This window comes from Vitis vinifera, chromosome 2 (assembly GCF_030704535.1).
Source record: "Vitis vinifera cultivar Pinot Noir 40024 chromosome 2, ASM3070453v1".
NCBI classification, from domain to species: domain Eukaryota; kingdom Viridiplantae; phylum Streptophyta; class Magnoliopsida; order Vitales; family Vitaceae; genus Vitis; species Vitis vinifera.
This window is the reverse complement of record NC_081806.1, coordinates 9,835,764-9,858,132: the sequence shown is the minus strand read 5'-3', so window position 1 is coordinate 9,858,132 and position 22,369 is coordinate 9,835,764. Positions and strand designations below refer to the sequence as shown.

The window sequence follows — 22,369 nt, the reverse complement described above, 5'->3', positions numbered from 1 at the left end:
AATGCGCCTGCAACCACATTTAGTAAATGAAGCCTCAAGTCAAATCCTTTGAAAAAGGTTTCTTCACAAATCCAAATTCACGCTTTTGCATGTTCATTTGTGAATCAAATCATTACACAGTGATCAATATTACACCAGCATAATAGATGATCTTAAACCTACCTACCTACCTATATATATATATATAAACATCCTCTATGTCGCCTCCAAGTCTCAAACAGATGAAAGCATATGTACTTGACTAATATTTCAGAGTCAATCATACACATCAAACCTCGAATCTCAAGGTAGGTGAAGTACCACTTGAACAATAGCCATCTATATGAGCAATATCAATCTTCATTCTAACCAGACAAGCAAGCATAGGGTCTAAACAACCACCCTGCCATAGACCAAGCCAGGTGAAGTCCAGCACCACAATCCATTAGGAGCACTCCAAGCAATTCAAACCACTTTATCCCAGTGTTCCTTGCACTAAATCAGGGCTCAGCTTTCACCAATATTGACAGTCATCAGATCAGTCATAAAACTTGAGTTTCTTGGCCAACAAAAAGACAAGCAAACTAATGTCATGGGATTTGACACAAGCAAACTCATCAATACAGCAGCATTTAAAGACTCTTTATGAATCAGTGCCATCAAATTAGGGCACCCAGAAGCACTTGATGGAAGAATTCTGTCCAACCACCTTTAGAAATACACTTTTCAGGCACCAATCTGTTCAGTATTAGGTATTTCAGAACAAAAACAATAACTTTTCTAGAGTACTCATAGCCTTCTGATATGAGAACTATGAGTTGGAGATTAGAGTTGAAGGTAATCTCAATAATTGTACAATCCTTATATAAATGCATAAAAATAATCTAGGCTTTGGCAATTGTCAAACACCAATATGGTTCCATTAATCAGCCACAACAAAAGGAAGCTCCACTAATTATGCTCGTTACCATGTTCCAGTTCAGCAAGTCATAGATAAACCTTCACTCTGAATAAAAAACTAGTGGTAGTTTCCATAAACATAAAACCTACGACCCTTGAACAAGGCCTATTATATTCACAAATTTATGTCGGCTCATTTCTAGAAAACAAGAATTTAATGGTCTTGTCTTCAAATGTATAGTAACTCCACGGCCAGTAGACCAACCAACATACCATATTCAAAAGCAGAGATGTAATGTGGTCAGTAGAGGCCCTCACATGTTTCAGGCTCCTGCTTTGGCACTTTTGCATCGCCCTGAGATTTTGATGGAACCTACAAAACATAGACAAAATGATTTGTACAGACGAAGGAAAAATCCAGCAGATTTCACATATAGTCCAAAAGATTAAAACAAATGGCACCCCAAGTTGATAGGTGGAACCTGGAAATGGTTCCCAGAATCAATGCTCCAGTTTGAATAGGTATTACTACTCCAATAATCCTGTTTGGAATCATTTCCAAGGATTGCTTTGCTTGGAAGTAACCAAGGCCACCTCAGGCATTAAGTATCAATGATGGAGAATTTTCAAGTAGCAATCCTCACCAAAAGTTCACAATTTATTTATTTTTGAAATCCTGGCATCATCAGTACTTGCTTATAAGTTTTGTATATAATTTTGAGTTTCCCCTCAGTTTCTGCTCAAACAATTTACCTTGTTACCATTCCAGATGCACAATATACACTTCAATCAAAAACAAAGAACATCTTGCCCACAGAGAAAGAAAGAAAAATAAAATGGAAAGAAAGAAAGAAAAAGATAGAAGGAAAGAGCGAAAGAAGACAAGATCCAAGGACCTAAACTGGGAAGAAATGACTTGAATGGAAGGAAAAACTGTGTGAAGAGAAAACCCAATAAGCTTTGGCAGCAGCTCTTTGGTAAGCACAAATTATTTTATGCACACAACCATCTAATCAATGGGCATATAAACCACTGCAACATGTTATAGCTAAAATCATACTCATATGAAGGAATTGTGCCCATAGTACCCATAGCATGAAGGCTTCAATATGGCACTGCAATATTACCAAAATCAGACAAAGTTGGATTACTACATGTGAAGTTGTATATTCCCCAAATTGGGAAAAATTACCATAATAAATATATTGAAATAGTAACAACTGAAATTTCATGGGGAAATCCATCAGTATCAAGGTATAGATGCTGAAATCATATCCAAACTGCAATCTTACATGGAAAGAGGTCGTTCCTTATCTTCTCTACTTTAAAAAGGGCATGCTAGTATTTCAAAGTTCCTATTTATAAATGCTCTACACAAGCATGTTTTGCCCTAGTAATACTCATATACAAATACCACTAGAAGGGAAATAGGAAATCACTTGTGCTCTATAAACATCATATAAAAGAAATACAAAAAAATAAGGACTTCTCAAGAGAATTGTCTTTAAAAATAGAGAATTATGGCCCTGTTTGGTAACTGCTTTCTAAAACAATGTTTTATTAAACCTGTTCTCTAATGTTTTATAGAATAAAAATTTGTTTGGGAACCTAAAATGTTTTTATCTTGTTTTTAGTATCTTGTTTTTATCTTGGGCACCAATGGCCACCATCAAGTATCTGATAGGCCTCCTATACGTTATGTGTATACCAGAAAAGGGAAGAGAAATGTACTGCCACCTGGCAGTTAGTTGTAACAGTCTTAGTATAGGCTAGGTAACAATCTGGATATGGGCTGGGATGGTTTAAATAGGAAAAAGGAGGGAATTAGTGAGTACTGGATGTTCTGTGAATCTGGTAGGAGAGTGATAGCCTCTCGAATAGCTATCTGAGTATCAGTTGGGTCTTTTGTTTCTTGTAATTCTTGAAATTCAATAACAATTCTCCATTAGATACCTATCAGTATCCAACTCCACAGGTAGATTCCATATATGAGAGGCATTCAGATGGAATGAGAGCATACAATAGTGATGTGATCGATGGGTCACTAAACAAATATCTCTAGTGTGCAATGGCATAGCACTGGAACAAAATTATTTTGGTAGGGAGAAGGAAGAAGTGTCACATTCTTACTTCTTACTTGCCTTCTGTGGCAGTACTTTATTCAATAGGAAGCAAGATCATTGAAAGAAATTACTCTAGCTATGAAATCTGGGGAATATAGAAATAAGCTGTTTCAGAAAGAAGGTATCTACTTATTTTTCATCTGTGTTTGTGATTTATCACTAGTTAGACTGATAATGCAGCACCCATCCATCAAAGTTTGATATGGCATACCTTCAAGGCTTCAACTCTATTTTAGAAATTATTTTCTATCTATATCATGTGATTTATCAATAGTTAGAGAAATTGCTTGATCCCAATATAGATCATCTAAAATTAACATGTGATAGTGATCCCAACTTGTCATCTATTGAACTACTGAACCATCATTTTTATGTCCAAGAAATTAGAAAATGATTCAACATGCTAGGAGAAGCTTTAGAGGACAAATCCTCAATAGTGTTCATTTGTCCAAAACCAAAAGGCAAGTTAAAGGAGGAAAGAAATTCTACAACTCCACCAAAACCATTTTATGATTTGTCATATCAGGAAAGCATACTCAAAATTTGACAGTTATTTCCCCCCTTGACTCAGCAATTTTTTTTTTTTTTCCTTTTATCAGAAAGAAAAACATTTTCCTCAAAACAGTAAACAAGACAAGGATGAAAATTCCTTCCCTAAATACATAACCTGATCAAAACAAAGGAAAAGGAAGACAATCCAAAAGACATCAAAACATCTCGACATTGCTCCATGGACTCCATGAATCGCCAAAGCATTCCAAATTTGATAGTTATTTTACCCCACGGACTCGATGAATAGCCAAACCATGCTCAAATAGGGTAGACTAACACTATATGGAAAAGCCTACAACTTATGGATTTGGTTACATTCACATCAAAAGGGATCAACACTCTTGCCAAAAGAGATGGATGTCAAAAGAAAGGGGTGAAGAATAAAAGAACATGCAACATTCTTAGTTGAGTATCGGGTTTAATTTAAAAGCATGATCCCTTAAAATTACATTTTTCCCCCTAAAAATGGGTGATCCACCCCAAAAGGCCTTTATCTCAACTGCCAGAAAATCAAATCTATCTACACTACACAGACAATTATATATCAATGAGACTAGAGCTAGGGGACCTCTATCAGTTACCAAAGAGTACCACCACTAAGCTAGACCTAGAGAGGCCCCCTGAAATTACTTATTTTCATAAATCAGATAACATGTGGAATAATAATTATCTTGCCTGAAGCAACCATCGACTTGGCAACGAGAACATAGAATTTTTCCTTCATTAGTAGCATGGGAATTTGACTAGTTGGCTTGATATGGGTACCACCTAATAAGCCTTCTAATATGCTGGTGTGCAAATTTGGATGCCAAGGGATAATTTGGCATGTGGCTATGCTCATCTTATCTTGGGTGATCAGGTTAGAGAGTGACTCCAAGATTTTCCAAGATAATTTATTCCATTTAGAGGCAATTCAGGATGCAGTATTTTTCTTTTAAGCTGCAAAGACCCTTATGCTGCAAATTAAGCAAGTTCCTCTTCTAGTGTGAGCCACCTTAAATTTAACTTTGTTAGTTAGTTGTTCTCTAAGCAATCTAGAATAAGTTGACATTAGTGCAGCTATATGTGATCACTGGGGAGGAACCATAGTTGTAAAAGGCACACCTAGGCCCAAGGCACTACAACATCCTAGCTATTTGTCAACAAACTTAGGTGGCTCAAGTGAAGGATGATTCAAGTAGGGTGTGATATACAACACCTCACTTACTGAGGCAGACCCGTTGCTGAACTAGTGTGCTTGATCTATTCATAATGCAAAAATAGTTACACTTGGTGACATTATGTTGAAAAAGATCAACACCCAAAAAGTGCCTATATTTTTTTTAGGCATATAAGTTAGTCACAATCTAAATAATAAAACATAGATTATTTTTTAACATTTATTCTTAAAAAAATTTTACTATATTGTGAAATATCATTACATTTTATTTTGCTTTTGGAATCCTTTTGTTTTTTTTTTTTGGCTATTTAAATTAAGATTTTTTTTTTTTGGTAAAGGCACAAAAAAAAATTATATATAAAAAGAGTAAAGGGTGCCCAAAGGCCAACCTAAAGCATACAGGGAGTACACAAGAGGCACCTAAAGGCAAGAACAAAAAAGACGAGGGCATACAAAAAAATCTCATCCGCCCTCATCTAGAACTCAACCAATCAAAAAAGTTGATTAAAGGTAAAGGACCTTCATCTATAAACAACTTAGTTCAAGACCACAAATTATATACAAAAGAATTTTTCATCCTTTGAATTGAAAACTCTTCATTATCAAAAGTAATCATGTTTCTTTCCTTCTAAACTGACCAAAAGAGACATAAGGGAGCAACCCTCCATACCTTTCTACACTTTTTGCCCATAAAAGAATCATGCCAACCAAGAAGGGTATCTCTAATTGACAAATGGAGGACCCACATCACCCCAAATAGAGCAAATAATAACTCCCACAGCACCTTAGATGCAATGGATTAGAATATGATCAATGGACACTTCTTCAGCACAACAAAGGAAACATATGTTAGGTATGGACCACTCCCTCCTTTTTAGTTGATCTAAGGTTAAAACCTTACCCCACGAAGCTTCCCTAGGAAAAAAACCCACCTTCGTAGGAACACAAGAGCTCCAAATGATGCTCCTGAGGAACGGGACTGCATATCTAAGCTCAAGAGCACTATAAAGGGACTTAACAGAAAATTTTCCATCCTTAGTTTTTTTCCATAACACCCTATCCTCCAAATCGGATATCAACCCCTTCCCTTGTATTTTCAAAAGAAACCTCTCCACCACCTCCACCTCCCAATCATTGAAAGGCTTAGAGAACCGGGGATTCCAACCCCCCTCCTCACCCATAGAGTCCCAAACCTTTGCCACCCACACCTCTTTTGAAGCCGCTAAGGCATACAAAGAGGGGAAAGAATCGCACAAAGCATCATTCCCACACTTGTCCTTCCAAAATCTCACTCTTCTACCATCCTCCACAAAGAACACCATTCTATTATGCAATAAAAACCTTCCCTTATTGGTTTCCTTCCATAACCCCACACCATACCCCTCCTTCACTTCTCAGGCACACCACCCCACTTTTTCCACCGCAAACTTCCTACCAATAACGTGCTTCCAAAGAGTCTCCCTTTCTACCGCAAAGTGCCAACTCCATTTACACAAGAGGGCCCTATTGAGCATAGATAGACATCTAACATCCAAGTCACCCTTCCTTTTATTTGAACAAACAATCGCCCACTTTAGAAGATGAGGCTTCCTCTCTAGAGGCCCCCAGCCCCAAACCAAGTCCTTTGGATCCACTCTAGTCTCAATCTAACCACTCTTGGCATACACATCAAAGACATGAAGTAAATGGGAATGCTAAACAAAGTGCTCCGAATGAGAGTGATTATCCCCCCTTTAGAAATAAACTACCTTTTCCACATGGCTAGCCTCTTCCAAAACCTCTCCTCCACCCTATCCCAAACCGCCACAGATTTATGTGAAGCGCCCAAGGCAAGTCCCAAGTGGAAGGAAGCACCCCCACCTTGCAACCAAGCTCAAGGGCCAAAATCTCTAAATTCTCTACCCTCCCCCACTAGTAAAATTTCACTCTTATCCAAGTTGATTCTCAAACCTAACATGGCTTCAAACCATATTAACAACCAGCTTAAATAAGTCATCTGATCTTGAGAAGCCTGCAAACAACAAGTGAGTGATTTGAGCCCCATCCCCACCCCTTCCCTTTACCCCACAACCAGATAAAAAACCTCCACTCACTACTCTATTGATAAGACTACTTAGATTAAGATTTTGGACCATTAATAATGATATGGGCGCGAATGGAAACCGTTTGCATGTCCAAATTTAAATATTTTATAGAACAGCACATGCACCCTAGGTTGATCCTCCCTTTGCTCAAGGGCATGTTTTGGGTTGCACCTCACACTTGAACAAGGTAATGCATGCAAATCCTAACTAGGTAAAACCTGGAAATCCTAATCCCTTGAGCTACCATTTTACTTAATTCTTTTAGAATGCAACAAGAGGAGAAGAAAGTAATAACATGGTAAGCTCCAATCTTCTCTATAGCCAACAAAATTGGAAGGTTACCATTTTATATAATCCTCTTGCATAAATGATAAAGGATGAGACAATAATGACAAAATGAGCCACAATCTTCTCCTTTACCAACAAAATTCCCGGTAATTGAAAGGTAATCCAATCTAATTACTGCATTTTAATTTAGAATGTGTGGTTAGATCTTCATTTCAGAGTAAAATTAAGTGTTCATTTGTAAATCACTTGTTTATAGCTTAAAATTCAGCTTATTTGCAAATCAATTAGTAGAATGTTTCCTAGAAGATACTAGTCCGATAATCACCAATTGAAATCTATGTCTTACTTGATCCGAAAGCTAATGAACAATTGAAACCAATCCAAAACAAATACGTTCATCATTATCATTTTTGAAAATGGAAGAAAAATTTTTACAAAATCGTTTTCATTTCTGCTACCAAACAGGCATAAGGTTTTCATGATATTTCAAACAAAAACAAAATAAGTTTTCAAAAAACAATATCAAATTAATTAATCAACAAAGCCATCACCAAGGAGACATTAAAGGATGAAAACAATGCTTCCAAATGCTTCAAGCCATCCCACCAAAATTCATATGATTTCCAAGGATGTGATTGTTGTTAATCAAAACTTAAGCAGGACAGCACACATCCCTACCTCTAAATTGACAACCTAATATAGAAGGTTCTTAGGAAGAGACACGGAAAAACACAAAGTACAAAGCAATGAGAGAGAGAGCAGAAGAGGATAAGTCTAGGCAAGTGACAAATGACTTCTCCATAGAACAAGAGAATGCAGTGCTTGCTAATACATTGAGCAATTACAGTTAAACCTTGATAAATTAATAGCCTTGGGACCAAGGAAAATTTATTGATTAAGCTAATATTAATTAATCGGTAAATTAGTGATTTATTAATTTATTGATTAATTCATAAATTACTAATATCATTTTTCCAAAATATTGTATTTTATAACGTTTTATTGTAATTAAGTAAATTAAATATTTCATTTTACAAACTAACTATTTTCCATGTGTTTTGTTTAAACAAGTAAAATTTATGAATCTACTTATTTTTACAAAGAAGTATTTATTTTTCCAAAAATATATCATTACATTGTTTAAACAAACAACACTTCACACATATTTTACAAAGGCCTCCTACACAAATCATATGGATTTAGTTGCATATTAGGAAATCATTAATTTATGTAGTAAGTGGCCCTATATGAAACCACACATTTTTTTTTTCTATGATTTATTATCTTATAAATTTATCATATTATTAGTTTAGCACATTACCCCCATGTCAGTATAGACAACAAACGTTATTTAATAGAGGATATCAATTTATCGAGGTTCTACTCTACAAGCATCCAATCCTATAGCCATCTAAACTAAGAAGTCTATTATCTATGAACTCAAAATATTTAGTAGCCAAAATACCCCATGAACATATAAAATTCAATGCCTTAGATATTCACATTATTTATCTAACTTGATATTTATAAAGTGTAAATTCTATAGAGGTAATAATTAAAGGGACAGTTGTCTTTTGGACCTAGTTGGGCCCAAAAATTAAGCTTTGGTCCATTTAAGTTCACTATTTAAGCACAAGACCTAGAGGAAGTGTGAAAATTGAGAATTTTTTATCTTTCCAAAAATGACTTTTATTGACTATGAAAAAAAAAAATAGAAAAACATTAATTTAAATTTTATTCCTTTTGCAAACCTCAATAAAATTTAATATAATTTAGTGATTTGGAAAAAAATGCTCCATTTTCCAAAAAATTAAAAATAAATTATTATTATTTAAAAATCAAACATCTTAGAAAATATGTATTTTTAAAATTATGTATATAAAAAATAACTAAAAATATGTCAAATTTATTTTTTTTAAATGATATATTTTTATAATATATTTTTTTTTAAATTAGTTTTCTAAAAATAATAAATTTTCAAAATAATTATTAAAAAAAATTTTAAGATCAAAAAGTTTCTCAAACATTATGGTAGAAAATAGTTTTAAAGGATATATTGGTCTCTTCATATTTTATATCCCCCCCATCAATTATGCAACTTTTATGGGTCAAATCTTAATTTTTGGGCCCAGCTGACTCCAAAAGACAATTGTCCCATAATTAAATCACAAAGAGTCCCAGACAATCCAAAAATCTCCATACCAAAAGAAACAAAACGTACACCTTACCTTGCACTGAAGATGTGTTATTGTGGACCTCAACAAAGTGTCTCCAACTATCATTCTCAACTTTTTAACAAAATCAGCCCGATTTATCTTTTTCGTCTGATAAAATATCAGAAAAGAGAATATTACAAGCATTAGATAATATACAACAAATACACACCATAGAAATTATCAAATAATATGTTACAAAACCTACCCTAAATTGTTCATATTGAGCATTAACTAGTTGCATATCTTTCAGAGGAACCTTCTTTGAGATAGCTGCAAACAACATAGGGAAAGGCATCCAAGGGGATTTGGGAACCTTTACAGTGCTTGAACCAAAAGTAGCAGCTTTTCCAAGAGATCCCTCTAAACCTGGAGTTTGAGGGCAGTGGGGTCCCTAAGAAATAGCAGAATGTTAACAGTAAACAACAACCCAAAATGAAAGAAAAGCAAGTGGTGAAGCTTCTCTAGCAACTAAAAATGCTAAAAGCTTCAAGCAGAAGTCAGTGAAGATGGTCATCGCAGACCTATAAACAACCAATCAATTAAAAAACCAAATTTCCAGCAATAATATAAAGGCACAAACCATAGCTATCTACAACAAATGAACAAGTAAACCTTAAATGAACAAGTCATATCACAAACAGCGATTCACTAGATTGTCAGATATGATTACTATTCTAACTCCCATGTCAACATACTAGTGGTAGGGGAACATGAAAGTATGAAGAACATGTAGATCAATGTCATGGACCACCATATCTGATTAAAAAACAAAATGCTATGATCATCATAACTACTCATACAACCAGCAATTTCAGCTGTTCACCACTGCCATCACTTATCCCCAAGGCCTGCAAGTACAGTGGGTTAGGTCTGGATGGAAATCAATCTAAACCTAATCCACCTCACCCCAGATTGAAGATTTTCAACCCAAGGTGGAATTTGATTTATGGATAGAGAAACTTAAAAATTTTCATAATGCATGAAAAGCCCTAAAGAAGACAAAAGCACTAAAAAGGCTAGATTAGGTTTGTTTTAAACCTAATAGGTCCTAAAAGACCACCATAAATTCTTTAAAAACAAGGTTTTTGACCTGCTGCCCAGTTAACCCAGACAGCAGCAATATGGCTACAGGATAACCCTCTGTTCTTCCCCCCTCCACCTCCCTCTTCACTCTTTTTTGACATTAAAAGGAACAAAGGAAAGCCTAGCAAGAGATGCACTGCACCTCTAACCTCCTTTTCTTCTTGGGAAAAGAAAACACCATTGACAAGACATACAAAATAAGACAAGTACATACTCTGGAATTGGGCACATCACACAAATAGATACAATGCAAGCTCTTCAACAGTGTACCATAGGTTGAACCATACATACAATAATAACTTCTTCAACCTTTCTTCTGAAAAAAAAAACTAAAAAAAGAATTGAACCTTGACAAGGTATATGGCTGGTTGCACAGACCTTCAGGTACAGCTGCTTCAATTCCCTTTTTTCCATTTGGAAAACCAAAAATCCAGGTTTCAAATCGCAACACTAATCATCAACCCAAGCAACTGAGGTGCAATATGAGACAATGTACTGCATGGTATGACACACTGTACAAACTACGCTCCATGTGAATGTCCTTCAAAATTGATGACTACAGCACAATAATCAATCTTGTGATACTAACACCACCATGGTTTTCAGTAACCTTCATTCAAACCACTACCCTGGTTAACTACACTACCCTCTAATGACCTCTTTATGTGGTATCCCTCATTGGAAACCTTCATGATATGAGTATCCTCTAATGTACTGCATGATATGACACTGTACAAACTGTGCTCCATATGAATGTCCTTCAAAATTGATGAGTACAGCACAATAATCAATCTTGTGATGCTAACCACACCATGGTTTTCAGTAACCTTCATTCAAACCACTACCCTCTAATGACCTCTTTATGTGGTATCCCTCATTGGAAACCTCTTTTCCAGTGCCAGTAACAACCTGTTAATCCTCCAACATTGCCAATATAATCTCTTACAAGCATCCGACCTCCAACAGTGCCATATACTCACAGTCCAATTCATACTTTGCCCTTCATGCTTAACCACATAGGTCAAGCATTCAACTAAATGGCTTAGATTAAAGGCTATTTTTCCTTTATCCTTGCCATATTCTACCCAAGGTTGAAAAAATCAAAATTTGTTGGCGATATTTTCAGGAAATATCGCTTATCAGTAGCATCCAATATGAATATACTAGAGATATGTCGAAGTGCAATAATTTCCATTAAATAGGCAATTTTTCAATGAATAATCAGTGATATACCCATTTATGCAGTCGTTTCACCGATATATAGGCAGCACAGCTCAGCTCCATGGCAACTTTCGTTGATCCCCTTCTAAAGGTGACGCTTTAGGGTCTGACAGAGTGGGTTTCGAGAGTCAATAAAGCTCTCTTGGTAGAAGTGACATGTTTTGAAGGTATGCCATCATCTCCCCCTTCTCCCCTTTTTTCTTCTGTTGGGCCGATTGTCCTTGATAGTGGGTGAGCGATTCAGTCAAAGGCAGGGTAATAATTTCCATTAAATAGGCAATTTTTCAATGAATAATCAGTGATATACCCATTTATGCAGTCGTTTCACCGATATATAGGCAGCACAGCTCAGCTCCATGGCAACCTTCGTTGATCCCCTTCTAAAGGTGACGCTTTAGGGTCTGACAGAGCGGGTTTCGAGAGTCAATAAAGCTCTCTTGGTAGAAGTGACATGTTTTGAAGGTATGCCATCATCTCCCCCTTCTCCCCTTTTTTCTTCTGTTGGGTCGATTGTCCTTGATAGTGGGTGAGCGATTCAGTCAAAGGCAGGGTATTCCTTGGGGCCTTTGGGATTTGGATGTTGACTGCTAAGGATGATGCTTCAAGATGGCAGTTTGTTGGATTTTCCACGGAGTCCTACGAAGGGTCCTTTGGGTAAGAAAATGGTGATCAAGGCCAAGGAGTTGGAGCCTTGTAAGGCCATGGAGTCCAGATGTGTTTTGGTGGGGGAGAGACCCTAGTCCTAATAGCTTTCCTAGTAAGTTTGCTAATTTCAATAGCTTTGTGGGCATGCCAATTGCAGGATTTGAAAAGGAGAGCAGCTCCCTTCTAAGGAAAATGGAGGCAAGAAAAGGATGTGATTAAGGTCTTATGGGGAAAGAGGAAACCTTTCTCGTCATCTTGGTTTGAGAGGGAAATCCAAAAACTAGAATACTCGATTAATTACAATAGTTCTCCACTCACTGTTAGGGGGAGGGGGAGGAGCAGTGGGGATTCAGCACTTGTTTTGTAAGGTTGCTTTTTCGTTACCAGCTTGGTTGAGGGAGTATGGTTGCAGTTTTGTTTAGGGGGGGAGATTGTGTTCTTTTGTGTTTTAGTTGGTGTAGGTTGGGGGTGTTCTTTGGTTTTGGAAGTTCCTGCTAAGAACAATCCAACTCTCTAGGGGAATGGTAGTTGTTCAGGTGGTTGGTGTTTGATTTTCCTTTCTTTCTCTTGCTCACCTTTTGGCCTTAATTGTATACTTTGTGTGTACTTTGTTGTTCCATTTTGCAAGTGCCTTTAATATATTCTCTTAATTTACCTATAAAAAAAAATAGGCAGCAAAGCAGGCCATTTTTCCATTTACATGAGTGCCACATCAGCCACTTTTCTAGCAGTGGTTCATTTAAAAAAGCACATGAAGTGGAAGAATGGATTAGGTATGAAGAGAACCAACGGAAGCAAGCCAACCCAGGACAGCTTTTGACTTTGAATGTGGCAAATCTTATTAAATACCTCTATTGTTTACTATGGCTTTCCAATGTAGGATGCCAATTTGTTATCATTAAAAAGAAACAAAAAAAAATTAAGAGAAGAAACAGGGATTGAATAGGTCATCACACATGAAAGAAAGGGTCCTCACCACTTGGGTCAACTTGTTTTCACATTTATTATGCAGATATTACATACAATATATATTTATTTATAATATATATTATTTAAAATAAAATTGTTGTTCATAAATTAATTTTAATTATCTTATTATATCTTTTGTATGATAATTAAATACAAGACAACATGAACTTCTTGATAAAATTATCAATATCTTAATTATTTTCAATATTTAAAAAAAAAAAACATTTATACATATATCATCATTTCTCTACATATACTTGAGTATATTCGAACTAAATACATCACCGTTTTAGTATTAAGAATGTGTTTTCAAATTCTGCATATTATTACTGAATATTATAAACTTATATTATTTTCTTCAATAAAAATTTAATATATATTATTATTGTTTTTCTCATCTTTTTTTGCAGTTTTCCCCAATATTTTGAGTTTTTATCAATTTTCATACTATCAATATTTTTAGTCCAAATTTCTGTTGATATTTCCCGATATTTCTGCAAAAACCGATATTCTCATCCTTTATTCTACCATATCCTCAGGTACTCAACTTGGGGCCCTTCATGTGACTCCAATATGGTATTCAGAGTTTTACATAGCCATCCCACTTTCCCTATATAAAATCACCCACACCCTCCTCCCCCCCACCCACCTAAAAAGGACACATTTCCCTCCCAACAGAAGTTAAGACAAGGACTTAACCTAATGCATAACAGTAAAAATAAAACATGTGGTAGGGAGGATGAGAATTGAGCTGCATGGCAGACTTCAAATTTTTCATATTAGACAATTGTTTTGGGGAAAAAATATATACACAAGCTGTAGAATTTTTTTCTTTTGGCGATAGGCAAGATGTAGATAATTTCTATTCTTTTAGAAATATCCACAACACATGAAAATACCTTGTTGAGGTAAGAGCAGATTTACTGAACAAATTCTGGAAAAAAAAAATGAAAATCACATCACCAACAGCACAAATGCACACAAAAAAAGAAAATAAAAATAAAATAAAATCCCATGAAAGCCATTTCTTAGAAGACAAGAATATTTGGGGGTGAGGAATCAGAATTGAAGATCTTTTGCAAAAAGTTGAAAATAACAAAGAAAGAGAAGGAAGAGGCAGCAGTTTCAAATTGCAGGATGTGGATGTGGAAATTGCAGAAGAATGGCCAACACATGTAGGATAGACAGCCATCTTAAGAGTTTTTGTTCCAAGTTCTAGAATGTATCAAATATGAATTATAAACATGTCAAGGATAGGGATTTTGTAAAGACCAAGGGGTGAACAAATAGATACCTCACTTAATAGATAGTATTATATCATAGACAATCAGTATTCCTGATCAATCTCTAGTAATTTGCAGCCTTTGCTTATTGTTTCACCTTTTTTTCAGCTTCCCAGTTGTCCAAGTTTAAATGCAAATTTTATGTGCAATGAATATACTACTCACAATCTACAAACCGTCTGACACACCGACAAGTCACAACAGTATCCTATCAGTTAAAACAGCGTGAATCACAGATTACAACCATAACAATTAGAAAGGAAGGGCGGAAGAATAGGAACTATATAAATACAATGCACACAAGCAGGAACATGCCAAATGGACAGTATAGATTTTTAATTCTCTCATCCATCCTAATCAACCTTCAATAACAATCTTTGCTTATTATTTTGTGTTTTATTTAGGGATTTCATAAATGATTCCCCAATAATGCAAGCTTGATTCACAAATTTTATATGTTAATAAATTACTGTTCACAATCTCCAAACCATTGCAGAAAAAGAATTGGCTCTCACCCACCCACACCCACTTGCTCAGATGTCAAAACCAGGCAAGCCCTCTGTGGTGCAAGTTTGGTGCTGAGTATTCACCCAGAACGAGCAATTTTATATAAAATTCAACGAACAAAACTCAAATAAAATTTTAAAGTGGAACACTTACCAAACCAACCGGATGATGTGAGGCTAACTGCAACTGGCCTTCGGGCTGCCTTTGAGGAGGAGAAAACCCTGAAACATCATCCTTTCTCCCATTTTCAACTAGATATCCTGTAGGAACAATGACAAATATTAGCTCAAGTATTGAAGGTGTTCCAAAGCACTAGACCATAACTAAAGATGCTTCTCCCAACTTGGGGCTGGCTTTATCAAATCTTTTGCATGTAGAGACCCTTCTTTAAGCATCAATAAACAAGTATAAACAGTACAGAACCCAGAAGTTAGACTGATGTTTCATCCCTTTAAAGTAATTAAGCTGGTATTAAGCCGGTAAGACAAACAAATTGAAAATTGAAGCATTAATTAACAAAATCTCTATTTCCTAAAAATCTAAACTTTCAGCATCCAGGATTGAAAGGAGATTACACATTTCAAATAGATTAGCTAATCTATGACCTTCAAATTAATTTGCCAATCACCCACCTAACTCATGATAAATTGATTGAGTGGCATGCGTAGCATAGAGCATATCAGATCTTATGCAAATTTAACAACAAAAAATAAATAAATTTAATCACCAACCAAACAAATAACCCACAGGGATAAAATATCACCTTCGGCACTGGAACTAGAAGAAACCTTGAAACTAACAACAAATTCTGGATAGATGTGTGTGTTCATATTCATATTCCAGACTATATAATGTCTCGGATTTTGAAGATCATCAACTCCACTGTCAAAATCCTCACAACTGGGGTAACATTGTTTGGATCCAAGATGAACAAGCTCCATATTTCCCAGTATAACACGACATAATACGACGTGTTGTACACCATTTTCGTCAACATCACAATAATTTGCACTGCCAAGAAAACAAAATCTGAAGCCTTCTCCAAAGCATATTAAAAAAAAAAAAAAAAAACAATATAATGATAATAATATAATAACAATAACAATGATAATAATGATTGTAATAACAAAGACACCAATCTATTAGACCAAAGAACTTGGGCAAGGTCTTATCCCCATCATTAGTAAGATCTCATATGGCCAACCAGACCCAATTGTGGAGGGGGTTTGAGCCCTGCCTTGTGGTTGTAGTAGTTTTACCTTATTTCTCTAGCATTAGTGCTCCTTGTATACCTCTCTTCTACATTGGGGTTGGACCAATTTCCTTAGGCTCCAAAAAAATAATTTTCTGAAATATTTAAACCAAAAATATACTAGAAAATGATAATTATATCAAAAAACGAAATGAATAACCAATGAACTGAATTAGCAATGGAGTTACTTAGGTCTACCCACATAATGGTGGAAAAGAAGACAACCTACATGGGCTAGACCACCTTTGTTCAATCCTAGTCCAACAATGAACCATGCACAAGACCCAAACAGACCATAGCCCATATATGTTTAGATTGCTATTTCTGATAAGGTAACATTAGCCCATTCACTGAAGATTGATTACCATACCAGAAAGGTATACCATCTCACTATACTTCAGCAATACTCCGACCCTAATATCTTCCTTGAGTGTTCAAGATTGAACAAAGTAGTTGTTCGGTTCCAGCATAGGCACTAGCTAGCTAGAGTGTGAAATCCACTAGGATCCACACAAACACAAAACACATTAATGCAAATAAATCTTTGATCCATCTGGTCTTCCCTTTAATCAAGTTGTAATCTTCTCTTTGGGGGAGATAGTTGCTTCCCTAAGAAGAGGAAATCAATTTTTTTTATATAGGAAAGAAAGAAGATCAAGTCATTTTCTTTTCAAAATAAAGGTTAATTGTTATTATACAGTCACACTTGCAACTTCTATAATATATTTGAACTTACAAACCAGGAAAGAAAATTCTAACCTGATGTACGGGAAGTTCACAGCTGTGAGATGAACACCAATACCATATGTGAGCTTCTCTTGGGATGTTCCATAGTGCCCAAGCCCATACATCATGATACTAGACAGTGCTTCTTTAGAGGAAGCAAGCCAAGCATATCTAACATTTGCCTCAGTGCGATACTTACTGGTGATCTCAACCTGCTTCTGAAAGAGCTCTAGTCGAGCTTGCATTGAAGAACTTGAGCCCTGGTATACCTCAAGTATACTTGCACTAATAAATGGGCTCATGCTGCTAATAAACATATCCCGCACAGTATCAAACTTCAAAGTTCCATGCACAGATTCAATCCTGGTGACTAATTTTCCCTCCATCTGTTGATTTTCTCCCACAGCCTTATCCATTTTGGCATCAGATGTTTTGTTGCAACTATCCTCAACTTCTACGTCATTCTGATCACTAGCAGGATTTTTATCAATGAGAACATGCTTAATAACAGGATTTGACTCTCCACTACATTCCTTTAAGTTGGTGTGACCCGCGTCATTTACATCAATCTCAAGTTGCAGTTTGATATCATGGGAACCATAAGGCTCCCTAAATAAAAGCTGTTGGCCACATTCATGTCCACAGCAGTTATGGGATTCAGCATCACCAGAGAAAATTTCTGGAAAGAAGCAGTTACCAGCTTCATCAATCCAAGCAATTGGTTTCTCCATACCTGTCTTCAGATCAACTCGCTTCATGTGCAAAAAGTCTATCATAAAGTGATTGTTGTTGAGCTCAACCTCAATATATGACTTCTTTACCTGAAAATCTTTCTTCACCAAGCCAACAAGATCTTCAGGGAAATCAGTCCATTCACCATTCAAATAAAACATTATGCGTTGTGGCAATTCAGTTTTCATAAAATTTGAATAATATTTAAGTAAAGTTTTTCCAAAATTTGACCCAGAATTCATTCTGCACCCATCTGATTTTCTCTGCTTGCGGAGCTTATTTTTATGCATGGGGGACCAGCTTGCTGCATACTGAGCCACCCGCTTCCTCTTCAAGCCGACCACAAGTCTTCTATTAGTATCCAATACCTTTTCAAACTTCGCTTCCATTTCTACAATGTATATAAGGAATCCCTATGCACAGATTTAGTCCCGAGTTCAAATCTAATGTAATGTACAATCCTAAAGTCAGGTACCTATTCTCAGAGAAACCACAATGCCGAAGATAATTGAATACCCCTGGACAATGAAAATTAATCACTTAAAGTATGTGGAATAACATCAAAATCATTTTCCTTATGAGAAAGCATAATATATTTGCATGAAGTAATGAAGTCATGATCCAAAAATAGACATCAGGCAACATCCAGTCCAACAGAGAATAGAAATTATGTACAAGGGACAGAATGTGAGTTTGCAGTGCAGTGGTTGTGAGCTAGGGGCATTGTTGTTAACTTGTAAAATATATCATACATCATTTTTCTATTTTTCTGTATTTTGTATTGTATTGTATCATGTATCATAAGTTTTTTTATATGGTAAAAAATAAATCAACAAAATATGTATTTATGTATATATCTATTGAAAGTATGAAGTATAGAGTAATAAATAACCAATTTTATAAAAGATAGTAGAATTTAAAGAGTTAAACTATATCATATCATAAACATTGAATGTTAAAGTTTTGAAAAGTTCAAATTATCAAAATATCACTTCAGTACATTGATTCATCACAAAATCAATAATAAATAAACTTCTTCAATTTTTAGCTATGATTTTTAGTTCCAAATTCTAACTAGGCATATGCACTTATTGTGTTGTTAATTAACACACACACACACATATATATGTGCCTTTATATGTCATCTTCAAAGTTCCAATTTTTTAGGTTCATAATCATTCCTTTTCCACCAAAAATAAATAAATAAATAAAAACTAATATATTAAGTAAAAAATTGTTTTCACTAATCACCATCGTTTTCATTGTTAACATTCAAACCATTCAAATAAAAATCCTTCAATATTAACTGTAAAAATAAACTTACTTGATTTCTAATATAGCATTTGACAACAGTTTCCTATCAAAATATATATATATATATATATATATATATAGCATTTGACAACAAGAATATAGTTTTTCAAATAAGATTATTTTACCTATTTCTTCTTTTTATGATCAATTTTTAATCTTTTAGTATATTATAAACAATTAATATACTAAATTCTTTTAACAATAAAATTTGATTTTTGAAAAAAAAAATTATAGAAATAGTTGAAGATATATGTATCATTGCATCGAAATATCACGTATCGTATTGTGTATAGTAAATATATCATAAACTATGTTTTAAAATAAGATATGGATTGTGGTATGTATCAATTTCCACAAAAATATATGATATCATTGTATCGTTTCGTGTATCATAAGTTTTTAACAACTATGGCTGGGGGTACAATCATTGTGAAGAAGGCAGTAATGATGATTTAGGGAGATGGCAATAATATGTTAGCAGAGTGGTGCTAGAGATGCTAATGCACTAGTATAGGAATGAGGCTGTCATGGCAGCAGAATGGAAATAGAAGCAGTCATTAAGTAGTAGCAGTGTAGCACAACAAAGGATAGGTACAGATTAAAAAAGTATTATCATGATCATTACTTATAGTGTGTGCCTCTGAGAGAACAATATTAATCAATGCAAATGTCAACTTCCCATGTCAACTACCTATGGCAACATAATGATCAAGAGTCCACTCCAGCAACAATAATACAAATGGAAACAACACACATACCAAGGCCTGACAATCAGTTGTCATTCTGTACATGTTCATCTTCTCCCTTACCACAATATAGTCCATACGAAGAGCAGTTTCCTTGGTCACTCTACAGTTGGAAACGAAGTTGCTCCTAATACAAAAGAATAAAATACTAAACTTTTATTTCTCCTGAAGAAACTGATGCAATTTGAAAAGTAAAGCAAAGTCTGGCCTCCAAAAAATTCAGTTTCTATTTTATCAACAAAGAAAATGCCTCTAAATCCCAGTTTGATTGCCAAGAGCATTCAATTACAAGTTCCAGCATTCAACAAAAATTTTAAAAAATACCTAACACAAAAAAAAATTAAAAAAAAAAAAAAAAACAAAACCACTCACACCATATTCAGAATTCAATCTCTCTTGGCTCCAATCCCTTCAAGGAAAAATGATTCCCACAGAAGATCTCCTTCAAAAATGGATACCCTCCTGCTTAGCTTGAGGAAATATTACCCATTTATCTCCCATTACCTTTAGGAGTAAGTCTCTTCTACATTTGAAAATAGCTTTCCTAGGGAAAATTTTCCTACCAAAAGATTAGATTTCTCGGAAACCAAACAGACCATAAAGCTAATAGCAAGATCACCAGATTTTTCACTACACTGATGAACATGAAACGAAATCCCCAAAGTAAACCCGAAAATCAACATCAACTACTGTACCGAAAAAAATAGATACCCACCCCAAAAAAACATAAAACATAATATTCAGAATTCAATTATCTCTTGGCTCCAATTGTTCAAGGAAACATAACTACCAGAAATTTTTCCCCAAAAAAATGGATATTTCCCTGCCAAGCTTGAGGAAAAGTGAGCAATTTATCTCCAATTAATTCTGGGGTAAAGTCTCTTCTATATTCGAAATTTTGCATTCTTAGGGAAAAATTTCCTGTCAAACAAACAGAGCCTCGATTTCCCTTAGATTTCCTAGCAACCAAACAGACCATAAAGCAGATTGCATGGTCAAAAGATCTTTCACGACGCTGATAAAAATATAGCCAAAAATCCCCAAATTAAACCAAAAAAAAATAGAAGAAAAGAAATCAACAGTTTTAAAACTCATAAAAGACGCCGTTGGATCAAATTCAACTCCGATCACAACCATAACTACCCAAAACAAGATCCAGTGGGAAATCAAAGTTAGAATGACAATAAAACCCTAAAGACCGAAAAAATCAATTTAGAACAATTGAAGAAAAACAAAAATCGGAACTTTCGTGCCAACATCAGTGTATAGAATGGAAAATCTTTACCTCTGAAGACCGAAAAGGCGGATTGGATACGATTTTCATGAGATGGGACTCTGATGCCACACCGATGTGGTTCGAAGAAACCCTAACTCGCGAAAACGAAGAACTGTGCTTTGAAAACGACGTCGTTAATATGGACCACTGACGGAGTCATCCGCAAGTCGGCTGTCCGTGCCTGATTTCTTTCTTGAAGGAAAAGAAATGGTGGCCCACACAACTAGGATTACCTGGCTGTGAGGCTGCTGCGTCACGCTTGTCTTTAGATTGGTTGGAATTACGAATAGACGAAAATACTCTTAGCTTGATTTTGTGTTTGCCATGTGAGGGTGAGTCACAGACGTGGAGAAGAGACTTTTCTTTCTGAATTCTGAGTCTACCGTTAGAGGGGCACTTCTAGAATTTCAAGTTGTTTGTTTTTTGCATTTTTGGATGCAAGACCATTAATTCTGTCTCTTTAACCTTTGAAACTTCTATATGTTTATTTACTAGTGCCACACCATGGTTGCTCATTCGTGAGCCTCTCTCTACCAATTTTTTATTTAACTTATTATTTTTAGAATTTTGTTTTTTTAATAGGGGAGGAACCTTCCATGACCAAACTCTTAAAACTCTTAATAGAAACCCAAACCTCAGATGCTCATTGTCCCGTATCAAATAAATTCAAGGTATCATCAATGGTAAAATTCGAATACAAGACCATTATCTTGACCAATTAAACTACCCTTATGAATATATTATTAGTTATTATCCCTATTTGTGATGAGGTCCATTTTTTCCTTCTCTTCTTCCTTCCTTTCTCCACACTTCACGCCCCTCGTCCCCTTCTTCCTTCTTTCCTTTTTTCTCTTTTATTTCTCTTTCTTCTTCTTTCTTCCTTCTTTCCTTTCCCACTCATCACACCATCTTCCACTATTAGTTGTCACCGTTGTCACTACCTACAACGCCATCTCCGACAACTGGGGACCACCTCCCCTTCCATCCATTTCTCATCATCACTATTTCTCTCTTTTTTTTCTCTCATTCTTTTTCATTTTTTTTTTTCCCTCTCTCAACTCCACTATCAATCTTTCTCACATTTCCATTATGGTCTCCAAAAAAAATGGGTAAGTTATTTATGTTTTTCTTTGTTTGTTTTATTTTATTTTATATATATTTATTTTTGTTTGTTGTTTTGATTTTAATAGTAATCATTTGAGAGGTTTAGGTTAGTGAATTAATATGAAATTTGTACCTATTTTAATTGGTGAAATTTATTAGACTAATTTGAACTTTGAATTTGGGTTTGAATATTTGTTTTGGACTTTGTAT

The 22,369-nt window shown here is 35.2% G+C and overlaps 1 protein-coding gene and 1 long non-coding RNA gene across 11 annotated transcripts; both read right to left on the bottom strand.

Annotated features, from left to right (window-relative positions):
- Window positions 1-877: 877 nt before the first annotated feature.
- LOC100245552 (inactive poly [ADP-ribose] polymerase RCD1) lies at window positions 878-21,431 on the bottom strand. Of its 10 annotated transcripts, none has more exons than XM_059734479.1 (10): window positions 21,065-21,384; window positions 20,152-20,323; window positions 19,792-19,906; window positions 17,021-18,237; window positions 15,773-16,020; window positions 15,163-15,269; window positions 9,507-9,692; window positions 9,314-9,409; window positions 1,968-1,994; window positions 878-1,252 (listed from the first exon to the last, which is right to left on the bottom strand). In XM_059734479.1, the coding sequence occupies exons 4-10, from the start codon at window positions 18,106-18,108 to the stop codon at window positions 1,181-1,183; spliced, it is 1,824 nt and encodes a 607-aa protein (XP_059590462.1). In that variant the 5' UTR covers window positions 18,109-18,237; window positions 19,792-19,906; window positions 20,152-20,323; window positions 21,065-21,384; the 3' UTR covers window positions 878-1,180. The 10 variants fall into 10 exon arrangements, with proteins under 10 accessions (XP_059590462.1, XP_059590454.1, XP_059590458.1 ...); XM_059734471.1 differs by having other exon boundaries at window positions 1,940-1,994; window positions 20,154-20,323; XM_059734475.1 differs by having other exon boundaries at window positions 1,940-1,994; window positions 20,154-20,338; window positions 21,065-21,242.
- On the bottom strand, window positions 11,618-15,156 carry LOC132253094 (uncharacterized). Its single transcript, XR_009464894.1, has 2 exons — window positions 11,913-15,156; window positions 11,618-11,825 (listed from the first exon to the last, which is right to left on the bottom strand). It is a non-coding gene; the product is annotated as an uncharacterized LOC132253094 (long non-coding RNA).
- Window positions 21,432-22,369: the final 938 nt, after the last annotated feature.